The following is a 23,872-nucleotide window of genomic DNA, read 5'->3' as shown; positions in this document are numbered from 1 at the left end:
CAAAAGCCAAGCAGTTTTGGATGGTCATCGAAAAATATTCAATGTGTGAAATAGTTTGCCAACTTTTGTAGACAAAATACGAAAATGACCATTCCAGTGACTTTTTGGAGAATTCACAAGTACAGGATAGACGCACTTCTGACTATTTCGTTAACGCTGATTTCGTTGAAGAATATAGTCAAATGTCTGTATCTTATATAGATGCGTTTCAGTCAAAAACCAATAATAAATGTTAATCTTTTGCTACTTCTGAGAGATTATAGGTCTTTGGGAAATACTGGTTCCAGATCTAGGAAGTCCATTTAAGTGCAACATCTACCAATAACTTGGAAATGAGCAAATTAGTTTAAGTTGCTATTATTCGAAAATTAGAGAACGAAACCTGATGGTTTTCTTTTATTATTTGTCACAATATCTTGTGGAATTCTTTCGAGTATCTCGCCTATATAAACTGTATCGTTTATTGTAGTGTTGTAGGGTATTCAACGGTCGGCCCCGCTCGACTGTAGCCTTTGCTTACTTGTTAAAAATATTTTCAGAGAATTTACGGAATTTAATTTAAGAATGTTTTTTTAAGGATGTGAAGAGTCCTTTTGTGTGTGCTTAAAGATTTTTTCTTTGAGGAGAATATAATTTTAAACTTGGATTTTTTCAGAATATTTTTTCAAGATTTTTTTTTTTTTAATATAAATTTAGTTTCACTAGAACCATTCCTTAATATCCACATTCCGGTTTAAGGCTCTAAAACTAAGAAAGGAAATATTGAATTTTCAGAATGTTTTTTTCGAGACCCTTTAGAGCCCGGAATGTGGATTTTAAGGAATGGTTCTAGTGAAACTAAATTTAGATTTCAAAAAAATTCTTTAAAATTCGAAGGTGGATTTTGAATATTTTTTCGAGTTCCAAGGTCCTACGCCTCTTAAGACGTGGATTTTTAAGCAGTTTTCTAGGCCTCTTCAAGTCCTTAAGGTGTGAATTTTTAAGAATTTTTTCTAGGCTCTTCAAGCTCTTAAGTCATGGATTCTTTTAAATAATTTTTCTAGACATCAAAACGTGAATTTTTTAAAGAATTATTGTAAACCACAAAGGATTTTTAAGTAATTCTTTTAGGCCTCTTCAAGCCCTTTAGGCGTGGATTTTTTAAGGAATTTTTCTAGGCCTCTTCAAGCCCTTAAGGCGTGAATTTTTTAAGAAATTTTCCAGGCCTCTCCAAGTCCTTAAAACATGGAATTTTAAAGGACTTTTTCTATTCCTCTTCAATCCCTTAGGTCGTGGATGTTTTAAAGAATTTTTCTAGGCCTCTTCAAGCACTTAAGGCGTGTATTTTCTCATCTATTTATTCTCATCTATTCCTCATCAAGCCCTTAAGGCGTGGGTTTTTTAAATAATTTGTCTAGGCTTCTTCTAGCCTTTAAGGCAAGGATTTTTTAAGGAATTTTGTAGGCCTTAAAGCACGGACTTTTTAAAGATTTTTTAAGGCCTTTTCAATTCAATTTTTAAAAATGTTTCAAGGCCTTTTCAAGTTCCTTTTTTACGAATTTTTCAAGGACTCTTTAAGCTATTTTTTAAAAAATTTCCGAGGCCTCAAAGCGTGGATTTAAAAAGCTCAAGGCCTTTTCAAGGCCTTTATAAAGAAATTTTCAAGGACTTGCAAGTCCTTTTTTTAAGAGTTTTTCTAAGCCTTAAAGGGTTGATCTCTTTAAAGAATTTTCTAGACTTTTTTTATATTTTTGGAGCATATTTCTTTATCTTTAAAACGTTTGTGTTTTACGATTTTTCTGCATCTATTTCTATCCATATCCCCTCGTTGTTGACAATTTCATATCTGAAATGTAGATTTTTATATCCAACCAACCCTGGATTTTTGAAAAATATTTTTCGAGGCCTATTAGAGCTACCAATATCTGAATTTAAGGAATAATTTTCAGGGTGAGTGCAGTTTAAAAGACCTGGATTTTTGATGGTCATAAAAGCTATCAAACCTTTGAAATTTAATACGAATTTTAAAGGCCTTTGAGTTATCAAAACCTGATTTTTTTTACAATTTTTGAGGGTCATTAGAGGTACAAAAACTGGAAATTTTAGAGGGGTGTTTTTGGATGAGAGAGAGAGAGAGGAGAACATTAAACCTAGATTTTTTTTATAATTTTTAAAGCTACCAAAACCAAGATTTGTTATAAAATTTTTGAGAATCATTAGAGTTACCACATTTTGAGAGTCATTGATGCTACCAAATCCTAATTTTTTATATAATTATTGATGAGGGCAAAAATTACCAAATCCCTGGATATTTTGATACGAGTTTTGAGGGCCTTTGGAACTGCCTCAATATGGAATTTCAATATAATTTTTGAAGACCATTAGATCTACAAAAACCTGTGTTTTTTTACCAAAACATGATTTGGTTTACAATTTTTAAGGGTCATTAGATCTTCAAAAGCGTGAAGTTATAGAGGTTTTTTTTTTCAAAGACCAACAAAGCCTTAATCCTGGATTTTTTTATAATTTTTAGGACCATTAAAGCTACCAAACCTAGACTTTTTTCAAAATTTTGAGAATTATTAGAATTTTAAGGTCATTAGAGCTACAAAATCCTACATTTTTTTATATAACTTTTGAATTTTTGGCCGTAAAAGTTCCGAAACCTCGAATTTTTTGAGGCCCTTTAGAGCTGCCTCAGGATGGTATTTTAATATAATTTTTAAGGATCTCTTAAACTACCAAAAACTGTGTTGTTACCAAAATATAGATTTTTACAGGAGCAAAGCTCGAAACATGGATTTTTAAAAAATCTTTCAGGGTTATTAAAGGTACAAAAACTTGGAATAAATGTAATTTTTCAAAAAAAAAATTTCGAGTTGCCTTAACATGGATATTTTAAATATTTTCAAATTTTTTTGAGAATTTTTTGAAGACCCTTAACTTGAATAAAAATAAAATATTTTTGGAAGACCATAAAAACTAACTACTTTGAATATTTCTGATGGCCCTGGTCAGTATCTTAATATAAATGTTCAAATATTTGTCGAAGACCAGCCAGCTCATCTGTATATACACTCCCTGGGTCTCAGTTTGTCTCTGTATATACCTCTCTAGGTCTTTCCTGCTCATTAGATCATTTGTATCTACCTCGCGACCCCTCCAATTTTTTTTTTTTTTTTTTTTTTTTTTTGGTAGACATGTAGTGCTCTTCAAATTCCACCAACAACCACCTTTTTTGGCTACATATTTTGCACCAATCAAACATTTTTGTACAACACGAAATTACCAAAAATAATTATCTCACATAGGCTCGAAGAAGAAAAAAACACAACAACAGCAAAAAAAACACCAAACAGAACCACAAACTGTCTAACAACGAAACTAGTTGCATTCTTCGCCGCTAGAGATTTGCGGTTGATGGGGTTTTAGTTTTTGGTCATCGCCGAAAAAAATGACTTCAGTTTAGGCCTTTGGATGACCAAATCGTGGCAATCATGGTAAATCGGTGGTTAAGCACGGCATAGCTTTGAATTTCAAATGAAAATTGAATTAAATCGAATCGAATCGGCAAGACCTGAATTTGATGAGGTTGGAACACAAAAAAGAATTTAATATTTTTTTTTTTGCGGCCAATATCTTGTTTTTGTCCACTTAAGTTCTGCGTTTCTTTCTGCTGCTGATGTTAGTGAATAGACTTAGTCGCAATATTGTTGTTAATATTTTTGTTGTTGTTGTTCTTGTTGCCTGGTTTTTGTTGCCTCAAGAAGTGCATCCATCTACTGCCATGTGAATCTAAAGCTGTCCCAAAACAACAATCACTTTTCTGAGAGGTCTTGAGATGTGTATTTTTTTCGGCTCTTTGTTTGTTGTTGTTGCGTTGTTTATGGCATAGTTGTTGTTGTTGTTGCTATTTTTCCGCAGCACAAAGAAGAGCACTTCTTGAAGCACCAGCAACCAACCAACAAAAAATGTTTGCCTAACTTTTGCACCAGAAACACGCACAGCCGTTTGACGGAACAGCAATTTGCACTTTGACAACTCTTGGCTTAGCAATCAGGCTTAATTATATTTTTCGATTTTTTGTTGTTGTTTTTTTTTCCTTTTTTTTTTTTTTTTTGGTTATTGAATTTGGTATTCAAATTGAAAGGGGGCATAATTCATCAATGGTTTTTCATAATTGCACTTCTCTAGCCTCTCCTTTGTTTCCCTTGACAACACTCACCATTATTTTTAAGATTTTTTTATTTTTTTTTTTTAATATTTTTTCAACTACTCGTTAGTTTTATTTTAAACAAAAATTCCGTTAAATTCAAATTTCGTTTTTTTTTTCGTTTGTTCGTAACTTTGTCGCTTCTCTCTTGGAGTTTTCAATACTTCATTCGTGTGTCTGCTACGTTTTATTGCTCGCCACAAACTGTTGGCCATTTAACAGCCACTGCTTAGTTTTATACTCTGATTCTGTTAAGAGCCGAAAATAGCCAAAATGTGGATGCTGTCTTTACGTTCCACATCATTGGCCATAAAACGTAGTATGAATGTTGAACTTCAAAAAAAAAAAAAATATTGAAAAATAAATAGAAAAATTTATTTGAAAAATGAAAAAAATAAATAAATGATAATCTAAGGAGGTCGTTTAAGATTGGTGTTTAGGAATAGAGAGGGTGTGCAGAGGGACTGACTCCAGGGATTCTATATATAGATAAAATATCTGATCTGAGTTCAACTCCCAAAAATACGAAAAAGTACTGATGATATTTTTTCTTATACGAAAAATATCACTGATGAAATATTTTTATACACGAAAAATATCACTGATGATATTTTTCTTTATACGAAAAATATCACCGATGATATTTTTCCTTATACGTAAAATATCACTGATGATATTTTTCTGTATACAAAAAATATCACCGATGATATTTTTCCTTATACGAAAAATATCACTGATGATATTTTTTATACGAAACTGATGATATTTTTCTATACGAAAAATATCATTGATGATATTTCTATACACGAAAAATATCACTGATGATATTTTTCCTTATACGAAAAATATCACTTATGATATTTTTCCTTATACGAAAAATATCTCTGATGATATTTTTCTTTACGAAAAATATCACTAATGATATTTTTCTATATACGAAAAATGTCACTGATGATATTTTTCCTTATACGAAAAATATCTCTGATGATATTTTTCTTTACGAAAAATATCACTGATGATATTTTTCCTCATACGAAAAATATCACTGATGATATTTTTCCTTATACGAAAAATGTCACTGAAGATATTTTTCTATACACGAAACAAATCACCGATGATATTTTTCTATATACGAAAAATATCACTGATGATATTTTTCTATACGTAAAATATCACTGATGATATTTTTCTATACGTAAAATATCACTGATGATATTTTTCCATATACGAAAAATATCACTGATTGTATTTTTCCTTATACGAAAAATGTCACTGATGATATTTTTCCTTATACGAAAAATATCACTGGTGATATTTTTCTATATACGAAAAATATCACTGATGATATTTTTCTATATACGAAAAATATCATTGATGATATTTTTTTATACGAAACTGATGAAATTTTTCTTTACAAAAAATATTACTGATGATATTTTTCTATACAAAAATATTACTGATAATAGTTTTCCTTATACGAAAAATATCACTGATGATATTTTTCCTTATACGAAAAATATCACTGATGATATTTTTCTATACGAAAAATATCACTGATTATATTTTTCTATGCAAAAAATATCACTGACAATGGTGAAATATTTCTATACACGAAAAATATCACTGATGATATTTTTCTATACGAAAAATATCACTGATGATATTTTTCTATACGGTTTTGATGGTGATTTCTAAGTTATGCTCATACACTCACTCTCAATTTTTTATGTACATCATTGCCAGTGAAGCTTAAACGGGAAATACCAGAGAGAGAAAGAGAGACTTGATGGAAAATATAATTTCTATGAAAGTTATTGAGGGCAGTCTGTTTAAAAAAAAGGATATATCATGTCAGAAATTTCCGATCAAAATTTTGGACATTTTAAAATATTTAAAAAAAATGTAAAAACCCAAAATATTAAAAAAAATGGAGTATATAATTTTTGCGAACCAAATTTTAGGCCACATTTATTTTACAACTTTTTCAAAGAATTTTACCTTTAAATATTGGAATTTAAGACCAAAATCTTTTAAAATTATTTTTCTAACGTTTAAAATATTAGGCCAAAGTTTTCCTATCAAAAATTGTAGAACTATTTTTATGACCACATGTTCTCTCATTTTCCGACCAATTTTTTTCAAAGCTAATTTTGATCGAATTTCCCCATTAAATATTGAAAAATGCGACAAAAAATAATTTTTTCCAGCCAAATTTTTTACAAATTCTTATCCACAAAAATAGTTTTAAATATATTTTGTATATAACATTCTGTACATTAAATTTTTGGACAATCTTCTTTACAACAGATTTCTTTTATACTTTTTAATTATTAAATTTGGATTTTCAAAATTTTCGACCATAATTTTGGAACAATTTACTATAAAATATGTACGATATCCGTAGTGATTATTTATTTATTTTATTATTAATATTAATATCTTTTTATTTTTGTTATTATTATTATTATTATTATTATTATTATTATTATTATTATTATTATTATTATTATTATTATTATTATTATTATTATTATTATTATTATTATTATTATTATTATTATTATTATTATTATTATTATTATTACAGTTATAATTATTATTATTGTTATTATTATTATTATTATTATTATTATTATTATTATTATTATTATTATTATTATTATTATTATTATTATTATTATTATTATTATTATTATTATTATTATTATTATTATTATTACTATTATTATTATTATTATTATTATTATTATTATTATTATTATTATTATTATTATTATTATTAGTATTATTATTATTATTATTATTATTATTATTATTATTATTATTATTATTATTATTATTATTATTATTATTATTATTATTATTATTATTATTATTATTATTATTATTATTATTATTATTATTATTATTATTATTATTATTATTATTATTATTATTGTTATTTTTTTCACATGCGAAAATTTTATCCAATCATTTTTATTTTACATTTCTAATATTTATTTAGATTCTAATATTTTTTTCTTTTTTTTTTTTTCTTTTTTAGATTATCTATTCAATATATTGTCAAAATGTCGACCAATTATTTTACCTTAAACATTGATTTTATGCCATTAAACCTGTCATGAACGTTTTTTAAAGTTATTTTTTCGACCAATTTTTGTCCAATTTTTCCGACAATTTTTATTTTTTGTCAAGTTTTTACCAAAATTGTTATTTTTTAAGCAACCAAAATTGTATTTTAGATATTCTTATTTATATTTTGCTTTTCAATATATTGCCAACATTTCGTTTAAATTTTTGTCGACATTTTTTTCCATTTTTTTTTTGCCTTAAATATTTTTTTTCCTCAAAAAAATTGTCGGGAACATTTTTTTATTTATTTAATTTTTTTATTTTTTATTATTATTATTCTTTTTTTGTTTTTTTTTTTTTTTTTGAAAAATTATTTTACCATTTTTCCGACCAAATTTTCTGATCCATTTTTTTTTTGCCTGTTCAATATATTGTCAACATTTGTTTCCATTTTTTCCAATTTTTTTTCCTTGAACATTGAATTTTTTCAACAAAAACTGTCGGGAACAGTTTCTTATTTATTTATTTTTTTTGTTATTATTATTTTTATTTATTTATTTTTTTTTTTTTTGAAAAATTATTTTACTATTTTTTTTCGGCCAATTTTTCTCATCCATTTTTTCTGAGCAATCCTTTTATAATTTTTTTACCTCAAATATTGGAATTTTGGTCATAAATGGTTGAGTGTATTTAACAAAAAATAGTACATCATTTGGGCGACCAAATAATATTGACCCAATTTCCTCGACCAATTTTTTTTGACAATTTTTTTTAACCAAATTGTTTATTATTTTTTCTACAAAAAATCTATGTATTCAAATATTGTTATTTCATGTTTTTTTGGCTAGAGCAAAATTGGTTTGAAAAATGTAACATTTTTTTTCTTAATTGAAAAAACGGAAACCTGCAGGTGTCCAAAATTTCTCACCTGTAGTAATTTGAGGGTTGTTGATTACTCAAAGTCAAGTGTGCGTATTTGTGTGGAGGGGGAGTTAAAAATAAAAAAATATTGAATTTGTTGTTAAATTTCATTTTTGTTTCCCCCTATGTCTATCTTGTGATAAGCAAAGGCCATGTTAAACATTATTGAGAATAGCGTGTACTACACCAGACATTAGCTCATTAACGTTTGTTAATTTATTGAAAACATTCGCTTCATTTTTTTTTTTTTCAAAAATTTTGCCTTATTATGTTTATGATTTTGGCATTACAAATATTTTGACCTACACCAAAGAAATTTGTTTTTTGAAAGAAGAAGTTTTATTTTCATAAAAAATTACCTGATGATAAGTGTGCTGTCATTGCTTTAAGAGCTTTTTTCAAGCCAATCAATTGAAAAAAGTAATGGATTAATGGACCGAAATAATTGCATTAATTAATTACATAAATATTCAATAATCATTTTTTGAGACACAGTTTTGACAGGTAATTCAATTATTTTTAAATCCCACGTTAAGAGTTTCAAAATTATTGAAAAATGACCACATTCAGCAAGAACTTTAAGAAAATGGTTAAAAAAAATCAGATTTCCTCTAGAATTTTAAAAATGACGAACTTTGAATAACCTCCACCATTCGGAACGAATTTGGAAATAAACTCCGTTAAAAATTCAAATAAATTCGATGAGTATTGCACCTAAAATCGCTAAAATTCCGAATATAAGGAGGTACTTATATATGGAGCCTATACGAAGACCTGGACCTGCACAAACAATTTTCTGTCATAGGCATAGGCTTCATTACGAACTTCAAATACCAAATTTGAAACAATTTCCATGAATAATGTCGCTAAAATCATCAAAACATTGAATATTGAGAGGTACCGATATATGGGGGCTATACGAAGACGTGGACCTGCACAGACAATTTTCTGCCTTAGGCTGAAGTATCCATTTCGAACATCACATACCAACTTTGAAACAATTCCGGTAAAGAATGTCGCTAAAATCAACAAAATACCGAATATAGGGAGGTACTGTTATATGGGGGCTATACGAAGACCTGGACCTACACAGACAATTTTCTGTCTTAGGCTGTAGTATTTATTTCGAACTTCAAATAGCAAATTTGAAACAATTCCATTGAATAATGGCGCTAAAATTATCAAAATACCGAATATTGGGAGGTACCGTTATATGGGGGCTATACGAAGACCTGGACCTGCACAGACAATTTTCTTTCTAAGGCTGTTGTATCCATTACGAACTTCAAATGCCAAATTTGAAACTACTCGGGTGAATAATGACGCTAAAATCATCAAAATACCGAATATTGGGAGGTAGTATTATATGGGGGCTATACGAAGACGTGGACCTGCACAGACAATTTTCTGTCTCAGGCTGTAGTATCCATTTCGAACTTCAAATACCAAATTTGAAACAATTCCGGTGAATAATGTCGCTAAAATCATCAAAATACCGAATATCGGGAGGTACTGTTATATGGGGGCTATATGCAAACGTGGACCTACATGTCCCATTTACGAACTTATCCTGCCTACTGGCAAAATAAACATGTGTGCAAGATTTTAGCCTTCTATCTCAATTCGTTCGGCAGAAAAAATGAGTATTTCGAGGAGGAGGGGTGGTGGGTATAAAAATATTTAAATATTTTTTTGAATAATTTTTTATTTTTCAAAAAACACTTATTTTTGTTAAATAGCTTTTTTTTTTTTTTAAATTACAGTATAAAAATATGGCTTAAATAAAAAATACGCCTTTGGCCCAACAACATCCTCATCTAACTTCCCTTCCTCAAACCCCCGCCAAAAACCTCATGGCTTTCCCCTTACAAAATTCGGCTGGGGCTGTTGTTGCCCCTGCGGTGAGGGGACGGGAATATATTCATTCATATTCAAACTCAAACCATTCAAAGTTTGGCGATCTTTTGTCTCACGATTGGTGCGATAATTCTGCTTATAAGGCTGCAAGTGGGCTGCATACGACTGTATACCATAGGCGGGTAGGGGTTGTGAGGGTACCTCCACCAGGGGGGTGGGAGCTGGTGGTGGCATATTTACTGGCATCGCGGATAGCATGGTGGTTGGCCTCGAAGAGTAGTCAAAGGAATGGGTGGGAGCGGAGAGAGCCGGGCCATATGCCGCCGAGGAGGAGGGACCCAAATAGGGGCCAATTGGTACCATTAACTGTAAATATTGGACCCCACCATCATTAATGGTCTGGGGTAAATATTGCATTAAAACGGGGGAGGGACCACCCCCACCAGCGGAACCCATAAAATTGGGCCCAATAATCTCCGGGGCAATGCTGTTGCCATTTTGTATGGGGGTAAAATTGGTCTCCACATCGGGCAGTTTGTAGGATGGCTTAAACTCTTCATTGTTGTTGTTGTTGTTGTTGTTGTTATTGTTGTTGTTGTTATTATTATTGTTGTTGTTTTGATTAATGATATCATAATTTGTGGCAAAAACACTCAGCGTATTCAAGTGGGCATCGGATGGCTTGTGGTGATGTTGTTGCTGGTGCTGCTGTTGTTGTTGTAGATTATTTGTCTTGACCGTTTTACTATTGATTTCGGGATTCGAAACTGGTCCGCCGAAAATGTTTGGCGGCAATGCCAACAAGAGCAAAAGCAATTGATGCCAATAGTGCTTCAGGTACATTGCGGAGGGGATTATCTTTTTCGAATCTGAAAATGAAAAAAAAAAAACACAAAATGTTACAAAATAATTGGAATCAATCAAATGATAACCGAAAGATGTCTATTTGAGGGCCTAAAAATTAGCCCACTATTTTAAGTGGTGTCGAGTGGTTTCAATCATAAGTGTTTTGAAAATGTTTCAATTTCAAGTGATTTATTTTCTTTCAATTTTTGGGTTAAATTCATTAAGCGCCATTATGGATTAAATGATCATCGACTTAATTGACCTTGACGTGTGGATATCAACAATAATAAAATTGAAATATAGACATGATAATAAATCGATTTCAAATTTGGCCAAAAACTTGAAAAGAGGAAATATATATTCGATATAACCTCTGGAGAGTATTTTTGAAAATCCCAGGATTATAGTTCTGAAATTAGTAGTAAAACCTTAAAAATACAGGATAATTAAAAAATACAGGATTATAGTTCTTAGAGAAAGGAAATAAAGAAAAAAAGTCAATTAATTAATACTTTAATATTTAATTAACTAAATAAATAAAAATTTTGAATTAAATTTTTTATAATTTTTTTATGATTTTTTCCTCCTAAAATACTAGAATTTGAGACCAAACAATTTTTGAACTTAATTTTCGAGTATCAGATTTTTTCGACCAATTTTTCTAACCCAATTTTAGACCAATTTTTTTCTACCAAATTTTTTAATGCATTTTCTACAAATAAAAATATAGTTAATTATTTAATACATTAATATTATTAATACATTAAAAATTAAATTTTTAAATTTAATTTTTCAAACATTTTTTTTATAAATTTTTAAACATTAAATTCTATAATTTGAGTAAAAAAATTTTTTTAAACATATTTTTGGGTAATAAATTTTTTCGACCAATTTTTGAAGCAATTTTTAAATACATTTTTACAATTAAATATTGGAATTTGCGGCCAAAAACTTTTTGTATATAACATTTGCGACCAAATATTTTTATAACAAAATTTTCCCAACTATTTTTTCATACATGTTTTATTAATAAATTTAGGAATTATTATATTATATTTTGGAATTATATTTCCAAATTCATTTGGAAATATTTTATACAGTCATTAGGGATTAAATTATCGTAGTCTTAATTGACCTTGAAATTTCAAATTATGACAAAAAATGAGAAGAGAAAATATATATTTTCGATAGAACCCCTGGAGAGTTTCTTTTGAAAATCCCAGGATTATAGTTCTGAAATTGGTAGTAAAACCTTAAAAATACAGGATAATTAAAAAATGCAGGATTATAGCTCTTAGAGAATGGAAATAAAGAAAAAAAGTTAATTAAATTATACATTAATAATTAATTAACTAAATAAATAAAAGTTTTAAATTTAATTTTTTATAAATTTTTTTATGATTTTTTCATTATAAAATACTAGAATTTGAGACCAAAAAATTTTTGAACATAATTTTGAGTAGCAAATTTTTCCGACCATTTTTTTAACCCAATTTTAGACCAATATTTTTTCTACCAAATTTTTATTTACATTTTTTACAATTAAATATACATAATTAATAATTAATTAATACATTAATAATTAAATTTTTAAATTTAATTTTTTAAAACTTTTTTTTTTTATAAATTTTTCATCAATTTAAGTCCAAAACATTTTTTGAAAATATTTTTGGTTAACAAATTGTTTTCGACCAATTTTTCCAACCAAATTTAGGACCAAATTTTAAATACATTTTTACAATTAAATATTGGAATTTGCCGCCAAAAACATTTTGTTGATAACTTTTGCGACCAAATATTTTTATAACAAAATTTTCCCAACAATATTTCATTAATAAAATTGTGAATTTGTAACCAAATTCATTTGGAATATTTTATACAGTCATTAGGGATTAAAGTGTCGTAGTCTTAATTGACCTTGAGATTTGAAATTAAGACAAAAAATTGAAAAGTGAAAATATATATTTTCGATAGAACCCCTGGAGAGTTTCTTTTGAAAATCCCAGGATTATAATTCTGAAATTAATAGTAAAACCTTTAAAATAAATGATTATCAAATATGCAAGATCAATGCTCGTAGAAAATAGAAATAAATAATTAAATAATAATTAATAAATAGAAATTAAAAATTAATTAAATGAAATTAATTAACTAAGAAAATAAAAAAAGCTAATACATTAGCAAATATATTAATAATAATAATAATAATAATAATAATAATAATATAATAATAATAATAATAATAATAATAATAATAATAATAATAATAATAATAATAATAATAATAATAATAATAATAATAATAATAATAATATAATAATAATAATAATAATAATAATAATAATAATAATAATAATAATAATAATAATACTAATAATAATAATAATAATAATAATACTAATAATAATAATAATAATAATAATAATAATAATAATAATAATAATAATAATAATAATAATAATAATAATAATAATAATAATAATAATAATAATAATATAATAATAATAATCAATAATAATAATAATAATAATAATAATATACTAATAATATAATACTAATAATAATAATAATAATAATAATAATAATAATAATAATAATAATAATAATAATAATAATAATAATAATAATAATAAATAATAATAATAATACTAATAATAATAATAATAATAATATAATAATAATAATATAATAATAATAATAATATATAATAATAATAATAATAATAATAATAATAATAATAATAATATAATAATAATAATAATAATAATAATAATAATAATACATAATCATAATAATAATAATAATAATAATAATAATAATAATAACAATAATAATAATAATAATAATAATAATAATAATAATAATAATAATAATGATAATAATAATAATAATAATAATATAATAATAATAATAATAATAATAATAATAATAATAATAATAATAATAATAATAATAATAATAATAATAATAATAATAATAATAATAATAATAATAATAATAATAATAATAGTAATAAATTCACATTTTTTCAAAAACACACTTGAAAAATAATATAAATCAACAATCTGATACTCCTTTAAAAAATTAAAAAAAAAACTATTCTTAAGAAAATGTTTAAAAAATAATGGAAAATTCCGGAAAATATATAAGACTCCAAAAAATTTGAAAAACATTAAAAAAAGAATCAATAAATAAAAAACTCTTGTAAAAGTCCTTTTGAAAAAAAATGTTGTGAAAATCTCAAAAAGTAATTTTTTTTTAAATAAATTTTAAAATTTTTGAAACAAAAAAATGTTTGAGATAATCCATCAAAGTGCCTACAAAGTATTTATGAAAATCAACCACAAATTTATTAAAAATCGAAAAAAAATCTTGAAAAAATTAAAAATAAAAAAATAGAACAGTGTTGGCATGTTTGTTCGGGTTACCATAGTATTTTGTTGTTGCAAAATGGTCAGGCTTAATCCCATAATTGTTGTTGTTTTTATAAAAACAACGTTTGTTTATTAGTGGAGACCGATGGTAATGTTTACCAGGGGCTAAAGCAGGGAATACCTAAGAGCCAGCAATCATCATCTGTGCCCTTGTTTTTCGTACACCACTAATAAACAAACGTTGTTTTTATAAAAACAACAATAATGGGATTTAGCCTGACCATTTTGCAACAATAAACAATTTTTAATTTAAAAATCAATAATTATTGCAAAAACTCTTTAAAATTTTTTTTAGCAAGAAAGCCATGAAATTTTCAAGAAATTTCAGAAAAGTGGCCAAAAAATTATGGATTATAGCCCTTGAAGTCCGTGCCAAAAAATATTGAGAATATTGAAATTGATAGTCAAATTTTATAAATTAGCGCCTTGATGTATGCTACACTTTTTTGTCAAGGTAAAGGAATCACAAGATGAAAATTAAAAATACGATTATAAGTCCAAAGAGGATGTCGAAATGCTGATGCATTCTACTCAAAAAATTTTTTTTTTTTTGTTTTTTAACATGAAAAGACAATTAGAAAAATCATTTGTAACCCCTTGAAAAAAAAATTGGAAAAAAAAACTGGAAAAATGTACTCAGAAATGCTGTATTTTTGATGTGGCAATCTTCACTATACTGGGTAAAGGAATAAGGCTGGAATCCCGAAATTTGTTGTTTGTTGGTGTCTGCGGTTAAGATATGGGGGTGGTTTTAAAAATGTGTCCTATATTTGTACGAAAACTACTTAATGACATTAAATTTGGTATTGGGTAAAGGAATAAGGCTGGAATCCCGAAATTTTTATTTGGGTCTCTATTGGTGTCTCTGGTTAAGATATGGGGGTGCTTTTAAAAATGTGTCCTATATTTGTACGAAAGCTACTAACACTAACTTTGGTATTGGGTAAAGGAGTAAGGCTGGAATCCCGAAATTTGCTATTTAGGGCTCTGTTGGTGTATGTGGTTAAGATATGGATGTCGTTTTGGAAATGCATCCTATATTTGTACGAAAACTACATAATAACACTAAATTTGGTATTGCGTGAAGGTATAAGGCTGGAATCCCGAAATTTGTTATTTAGATCTCTGTAGGTGTTTGTGATTAAGATATGGAATCGGTTTTGGAAATGCGTCCTAATTTGCATTTGAAACTATGTCATAGAGCACTGCTCAGATATTACCCTTAACTTTTTGACCAGGGACATTTGTCCAATATTTACGCACTCTATCGTGCTATAAATTGTTGTGATCCATTTTACAGCTAATTAATATCCAATGGTCAGCCAAAACGCTAGACTTCTTCCCTGGTTTCAATTTTTCCTTTGGTTTGAATTGTGTGATCAGGAAAAATTTTCTGTTTTTAATTCATTTGAACCCCTAATTATTTTGCGATCATCTCCAAATGCAAGAGACCCCTCTGTATCTCCAAATTTGGACATATCTATATGATATGCTTGTCTACGATATTTGGCAGCATAAAAAAGCCAGATATTCTCCTTTTGTGTATTTTGGATTTTGCCTGTAAGTTATGATGATCTATAATTGCGACCTGTAGAGCAACTGCAAAATTAGGAAAATTTTTTGGTCCATTTCAACTCCTAAATATAATGCGATCATCTCCAAAAGCAATAGGCTTCAATTCTGACCATAACATGGATAGACGGACGGACGGACATACATAGCTAGATCGATTCAGCTCGGCGAGATAGGAAGATCCATATATAGTTTCCAATGTCGGAAACCCATATTTCGAGGAGTTACATACTTTTTGGTAGAATCGAACTCATAATACCCCCAACACATAGCGAAGTAGGGTATAAAAATTCACTATCTGCGAGTCCTTGGAAACTTATATTCTCAAAATACTACGATTTCTCAATAAAAATTAAAATTATTGAGAAAGCCCTGGAAGAATATTCATAACAAACTCACGACTATAAATCAGCAAAGTCCTGAAAAAAAATATTGTTTGTAATTTCACGATCATAGCTCCTGACAAGGTTATCTGCTTGTGGGCCAAAAACAAAAAAACATTTAAAAAAATATACTTTAAAAAACCGAGATTTTCTATTTTCCCATTTGCAAAGTGTTGTCTGAAAAAATCCAAGATTATGGGTCTTCGAAATAATACCCTTGAAAATTAATCTCCAATAATTGCAAGATTGTTGGTACGTATTTATTTATTTTTTATTTTTTTATTTATTTATTTTTTGGTTTCTAGCTTATGTTTATATTGGATTTTTTATTCGCATATATTTAAAAGTTTTTTCTGTGGGTTTTTGGGGGTTATTCGGAGATATTTTAAAGTTTTCTCTTTGGGGTCACAGTTTCATCCACTGACATATTTTTATTTATTTATTTTTTTTTTTTTTTTTGGAATTTCTTTAATTTCCACTTGAATCATTTTCCATAGCACTGTGTCATATTTAATTAGTTTATTATTTTTTTCAAAAACAATTTTTGTAAATATTTTCAAAATTAACTTTGTTCACCTTTTCTGTGTAAATATTTGCACTCTTTAATCCTTTTGTTGGCCTTGGACTGGCTGGTCGTGGCAGTGGCTGCTACACGTTTGAAATACGAATTTTCTTTAACACATCCAACAACTTGACAAGAGCTTTTATAAGGCCGACTGGAACAAGTGGAACGGCTGGCTACCAGCGGCAGTCTCATTTTTTTTTTTTTTTGGTGGCTGCCACAACGCCAGCAGCATAACCATGAATTTACAAAACAATTTTCCTTTAAAAGCAAAACGTGAAGCTTTGCCAACATTTTTCCACAAACCAAAGAAATTGAAAGTGTGTTGACTTGTTACAAAAAAAAAAAAACAACAACAAAACTTGTCTGGCCTCAAACTTGGAGCAAAGGCAGGAGGTCGGTCATTTACGGGATTTTTTTGTGACAAATTAAATCAAAATTTTGAACAAATTTTGGAGGTCAATGTTAGTTAGGGTTGGTATTTTTTTAATAACAAAAAATTTGATTTTTGGCGGGACTTCTGTAACCACCAAGGAGGGGTCGTAAAACCCGTCCTGCCAGTTTTTGATAACAAAAATAATTGTATCAAAAAAATGCATAATTTGTTCCGGAAAATTCAACAAGTTCAATGCACGTGACCATCAACTGGTTTTTCTTGTTACCATTATTAACAATTTGTATAAAAGTGTTTTTTTTTTCCTTTTTTTGTTTTGACCAGTATTTAAGCCAACAAATGCGTGTTTGAAGTTTTTTTGTTTTTTTTTTTTTTTATTTTTTTATTTTTTTTTATTTCATTTTTTTTTTTTGTAGACAGCCCATCATGTTTTTCAAATACCAGACAATTTCTTCAAAGAGAGTGATTATTATATCAACTAGCTTCCCCCAATACATTTTTGATACCATTTTCCAAATCGAAAAAAAACGACAGAGATGGAGAAGAAAAAATCAGTTTTTCTCATTTTCTTGTTAACAATTGTTGTAATTTATTAAATAGTTTCCGCCGCAGGCCGCTGATGCCATTAAGAGATGTTTTTTATCTGTTTAACTTAGTTATGAAATAATTTTGCAATTGTTGATTAATCCATCACACATATGGCCACAGCAACTGGTGCAGATTAGTTCATGAATGGCATGTGAATTAATTTGTTTCTACGGAAGGATGTTAACACGGAAATGGGGATGGATGTTTTAATGGGTTATGGGCCATAACAGAAAGAGATAAAGAGAAAATTCTCTTAATTCTCTGAGAGAAAATATTTTGTTCCGTCATAATTTTTTTCAATTTTCAATAATTGTTTCTAAAAAATAATTTTTCAGCTAATTTTGATCATATTTTTCTTTAAAACTGACTAAAAATAGGTAAAAATACAACGCAAGAAAAAATTATTTCAAACTTCTCTTTTGGGAATTCTCTTTCATTGTTTTGCCCATCGATGATTATGGGCCGTTACAGAAAGAGATTCTCTTTATTTTCAAAAAGAAGAGTTTGCGTTCACACCATGAGAATAACTTTTGTTACTCTGAGAGACCAACACTTTTTTGTAAAGGGATATCCATTTTAAACACTCTTTTTAAACGGGATCTTAATTTTCTCAGAGCGGAGTTAATCAAAGAATAAGAGAGACCCAAATGAATGTCATTACGTTTCATGACATATTTAAATCAGAGCTGAGCAAATAATATAAAGAGGTCTTTTTAAGAGAAAAGAAAAATTTTATTATATTTTACAATTTATTTCAACTTTTTAAAATTAATTTTTAAAAGATTTGAATGAGTAATACCTAGACATTGATTGCTTGAGTGTTTAACAAAAATTAAGAGAAATTGGGTGCCTGCGCTAGAACGCCTTCTAGCTCAGCATTGATTTAAGACAAAATAGTACTAAAAGTACAAGTACTTGTATTAGCGAGCCGATTTTGTTCATCTTTACAGAAAATATATCAAATTTTGACTATCTTCGCTTCACAAGGAATTTTTTTATACCCTCCACCATTCTATGGAGGAAATATTAGCGTTGTCATTCCGTTTATAACTCATTGACATATTCATATTAGGCCCTACAAAATATATATATATATATATATATATTCTGGATCAGCGTAAAATTCTAAGACGACCTAGCGATGACCGTCTGTCTGTCTTTCTGTTGTAATCACGCTATCTTTCGATCGAATTTAGATAGAAGGCTAAAATTTTGCATAGTTTACAAGTAGGCAGTATAATTTCCTTATTGGGCCATGTCGGTCCACGTTTTCGTATAGCACCCATATGACTGTACCACCCGATATTCCGTATTTTCTTGATTTTAGCGACATCATTTACCAGAACTATTTCAAATTTGTTATTTGAAGTTCGCAATTGGTTCTACAGCCTATGACAAAAATTAGTGTATCTTCGTCTTCGTATTGTCCCCATTTAAGGGTACTTCCCGATAGTCGGTATTTTGATGATTTCAGCAACATTAGTTACCGGAATCGTTTCAAATTTCGTATTGGAAGATCTTAATGGGTATTACAACCTACGGGAAAAAATGTCATCTCCGTTTAGTCCCCATATAACGGTTTCCAATTAAGTGATAGTTTTCAGATTTTTTTTTTTTTTTTGAAACATTTCAAGTACCTTCCAAATGGTGGAGGGAGTCAAAAATTCGGCCCAGCCCATTTTTAAAAAATTGACTCTTTGTGGGCCAGGTACCTGGGGAAGTGAGTTCATATTGTTAATTTTTAGCAGCTGATTTTGGTAATATGTGCCCTATATGTAACCGGGGGGTCAAAATTTTGAATAATTATAAGACTTATAAAATGTGAAATAAGTGTCCGACTTCCTTCATATTTTGCACATCTTACCATTTCTATCAATACAAGATCTGGTATAAAGATGGAATATATCGGAACACTTCTTGTGGTACCTCCCCCACAACGGGTCCAAATTTGGAATAATTATATCTCCTTCGTAAAATGCCAGAAAAACATCCAATTCTCTTTAAACATCACACATCTAAATGTTTCCACTAACACAAAATCAGGTGTAAAGAAATCGGACTACCCGTTCTTGTACCTCCCCCTTAAAATTGTTAAAATTTTGAATGGCCAAAACGCTCATAAAATTGAAAATAGCATCAAATTTTTTTCAATATTCACAAATATCAAAATTTCTACTAAAACAAGATTAGGTGTGAAGATGAATGATTATGTCGGACCACTCCTTTTAATAATATGTCGACATTTTGAATAATCATAACGCATGTCAAAATATATTAAAATATACGGGCATTGGCTGAGGGTATAAATCTGTAGGCAAAACCGACTGATACTTTGGAATTTCTTTTATATTTCCGTAACCAAATTGACTCAGAAAATATTGATGTGTTAAGAATGTGAGATCTTCATTAATTTCATACACTGCATCCTTGTCATAAGGGGTTAATTTTGGCCACCCAAAATCTTTTGCCTCTCTATGTAAATATGGAGGAGCAAATCTACATTTAATTAAGGCATCCTGTTCCTACCTTGATAATCCACCTAATTTTTATTAACATATTGATGATTTTGATGTTTTAAATTGTTTTTATTTGCTTTATATGCCTTTCAATAGCTAACTCACAAATAGTAAGAGAACGCCTAAAAGTATGCTAAGGATTTTACAACTTAGCGACAGACTGTTTCATTAAATTGGTATATCAAGTAAGTGTCAAGAGACTTTGCTTTTTTAAAGGTTTATTAAATAAAATTGTGTGAAAATTTGAAAATTCGGAAATAGGTCACATCAGGGGGATTAAAGCGTTATGTCATTGTCTTATAGGAAATTACAAAAAATTAGTTTTAAATATTTTCTTTTCATGGTTATGATTTTTTTTTTCATTTTCGAAGAAGGAAAGAGGGAACGATAAACAAATATATTAAAGCAAGGTGTATTAACAAGGTTATCCAGTAAGGTCATATGTTCTCATATTTTCACATACCCTCCACCATAGAATGGAGGGTATATTAACTTTGTCTTTCCGTTTGTAACACCTCGAAATATACATTTTAGACCCCACAAAATATGTATATTCTTGATCAGCATAAAATTCTATGTCGATTTAGCGATGTCGGTCCGTCCGTCTGTCCGTCTATGGACATCACTCTAGCTTCCGAACGAATTGAAATAGATTGATAAAATTTTACTTAAATGTATGTTATGTCCGCAGGACTTTTGGTATTGAAAATGGGCCATGTAGGCTCACGTCTTCGTATAGCCCCCATATAACAATACCTCCCGATATTCGGTATTTTAATAATGTTAACGACATTTCTGAGTTGATTTATGCATGTCAGTCAGTCTGTCCGTCCGTATGTATTCTTGTGAACAAAATGCAGGTCGCATTTATAATTCGATTGAGATGAAATTTTCCAAATAACATTTGTTTGTCCCAAGGACGAACCCTATTGAAATTAGGGATAATCGGTCAAAATTTAGATATAGCTCCCATATATATCTTCATCCGATTTGCCTTTTATTATGCACCAAACGAGTAATATCAGACCGAATAGTATGGAATTTTGCTCATACAACCAAATTAGGCCTAAAAATAAGTATGCCAAATTTGATCGAAATCGGTTCAGATATAGCTATAGCTCCCATATATATTGTTCATCCGATTTGTTATTTTTGTCCACCGCAGCCGTAATATGCACTATGCAACAACAATATTTGGGGAAACAGATCAAATACAGCTCAGAAATACATTTGCTAAATTTTATGGAGATCGGTTCAGATTTGGATAGAGCTTCCATATATAACTTCGTCCGATTTACATTTGATTGTGCACCAAACGTCTAATATTTGCCCAAATTGGATGAAATTTGGCACTTACGACCGAATTGAGCCTAGAAGCTAGTATGTTAAATTTGGTGAAGATCGGCCCAGATATAGCTATAGCTCCCATATATATTATTCATCCGATTTTTTATATTTGTTACCCACAACCGTAATATGCACTCCGTAACAACGATATTCAGGGAAATATATCAAATACAGCTCAAAAATATCTTTGCCAAATTTTATCGAGATCGGTTCCGATTTGGAATTTGATAGCTCCCATATATATCTTTATCCGATTTCAAATTAATTGTGCACCAAATGGGCAATACAAGTTCGATACAAATGCTTCGGCATATTTAGTCCTTTGAACTTTAAATTATAATTATAATCATAGCGTGTATGATTGAATTCTCCCATAAAAAACTTTTAATTGTTATGCGGAGCTCTACTAAATTAGCAAAGTGGTGGAGGGTATCATAAAATCGGCCCCACCCAACTTTAAGACTTTCTTTACTGGTTAAGATTTTAACAGAATTTCTAATTGATTTTATTTTTTTGAAAAATGTTAAATTTGCACTAAATGGTGGAGGGTATTCAAAGTTCGCCCCACCCGAACTTACAGCTTTTTTACTTGTTTTAATTGAAAATATAAAATATTATATTAAAAAAAATATATAAAAAATTATATTAATTAAATATAAAATATTATATATTTTTAATTAAAAATAATTAAAAAAAGGAGGAGAAAATAAGAGAACAGATAGCATTACTGGCTCACCTCGTAAATACACCTTGGTTTCATAAATTTATTTTTCATGCCTTTCTCCCATCGAAAATGAAAAAAAAAAATCATAACCAAGAAAATATTTAAAATTATATTTTTTCTACTCTTACACCCCAGGTACTAAATGCACCTTGGTTCAATTTATTTATTTTACCTGCCTTCCATCCTTTATCTTATTTTCTCTTTTGTGAAAAATATTTCGAAAAATAAGATTTGAAAAATATTTCCTTGTGTTTTCTTCCTTTTAAATGGATTCTAGTCAGAAAAACTTTGACATCTAGAGAAGACTAAGGCCTGAATCCACCCCCTGTATGACCTTATCAAATTGGCCCTGGACAGAACATTTTTAAGTAATTTAATTTTAAAAACAATTTTAACCCAATTATATTTTCTCAAATGTTTTTCTTCCTATCTTTCGCTCCCTCTTCCTTCCAAATCGAACTAATGAACTCATTAACATTTAAATTGAAAATAAATTAGTGTCAAATACTTTCAATAACTTAACAAAATCTATTGCAATACAAAAAAATAACAATAATAACAATAATGGCGTGAAGAAAATTGTTGTCGATATTTTTTGGGGGGCCCCCAAAAGAAACTGTAACAAAACAAAAGACTTAGGCAACAAACGTGATTCAAAGAAAACCTTTGCAATTCCACCAAAAAAAAAAAAAAAAAAATAAAACAACAAAAATGGAATGTATACGAACAGTTGAGTGTGTGTGTGTTTGTGTGTGCGTGCGTAAGTATATATTGTGCCCATAATGACAAATGATGTATGAATGAATGTCAGTCAATCTATGCAAAGTGTTGGCCACTCGGTTTTAAATGAAACACTCACAAAGCTAGAAACAACACACAAAACTCGATAATGGCTAACATAAAGCTACCGAAAAACAATTTGCCATCAATTCCAATGAACTGTTTTGATAGAAAAGAAAGAAAGATACAACGACGATTTGCAAACAACATTAAAGTTTTAATGTGAAATTAAAACTTTGCAAATTAAAAGACAATAAGTCAATTTGGTCATATCCAAAAGGGGGTGGGGGGAGAGAGGGCACGAAAAGAAAACAAGTGAGTGAACTATAAAAAAAATAAAAAGTTAAATAATTTCCATGATTGCCATATTGTGACATGGAAACCAAAAAAAAAAAAAATAATAATAATAACAAAACCAAAACAAATAGCTATGTGCAACAGAGGGAGGGAGGGCAGAGTTGAGCAATCCGGGAAAAGTCATGCAATGGAAATTTTTCTCAATAAAATATTACAATAATTAATATGACACAATTTAATAATAAAGAAACACAACATTATTTTCCCATAGAGAAAGCAAAGAGAGGGAAATAGAGAAGATTCGAAAAGAGTTACTTCAGACAGGGGTGGTTAGATTTTAGGGAGAGGAGATATGTGTAGAGAGAGCATAGATGGGCAACTGTGTCT

The 23,872-nt window shown here is 28.6% G+C and overlaps 1 protein-coding gene across 1 annotated transcript in view; it reads right to left on the bottom strand.

Annotated features, from left to right (window-relative positions):
- Positions 1–17,034, bottom strand: part of LOC101887753 (myb-like protein I) — a 43,754-nt gene extending 26,720 nt beyond the window's left edge. Inside the window, exons 1-3 of the mRNA XM_059121447.1 lie at positions 16,854–17,034; positions 10,694–10,911; positions 10,055–10,636 (exon numbers count right to left, since the gene is read on the bottom strand). Of these exons, the coding sequence (XP_058977430.1) occupies positions 10,055–10,636; positions 10,694–10,911; positions 16,854–17,034 (981 nt within the window). The remainder of the gene's footprint in view (positions 1–10,054; positions 10,637–10,693; positions 10,912–16,853) is intronic.
- Positions 17,035–23,872: the final 6,838 nt, after the last annotated feature.

The sequence above is a fragment of the Musca domestica genome, unplaced genomic scaffold, assembly GCF_030504385.1.
Source record: "Musca domestica strain aabys unplaced genomic scaffold, Musca_domestica.polishedcontigs.V.1.1 196, whole genome shotgun sequence".
NCBI lineage: Eukaryota > Metazoa > Arthropoda > Insecta > Diptera > Muscidae > Musca > Musca domestica.
This window is presented reverse-complemented; position numbering and strand designations above follow the sequence as displayed.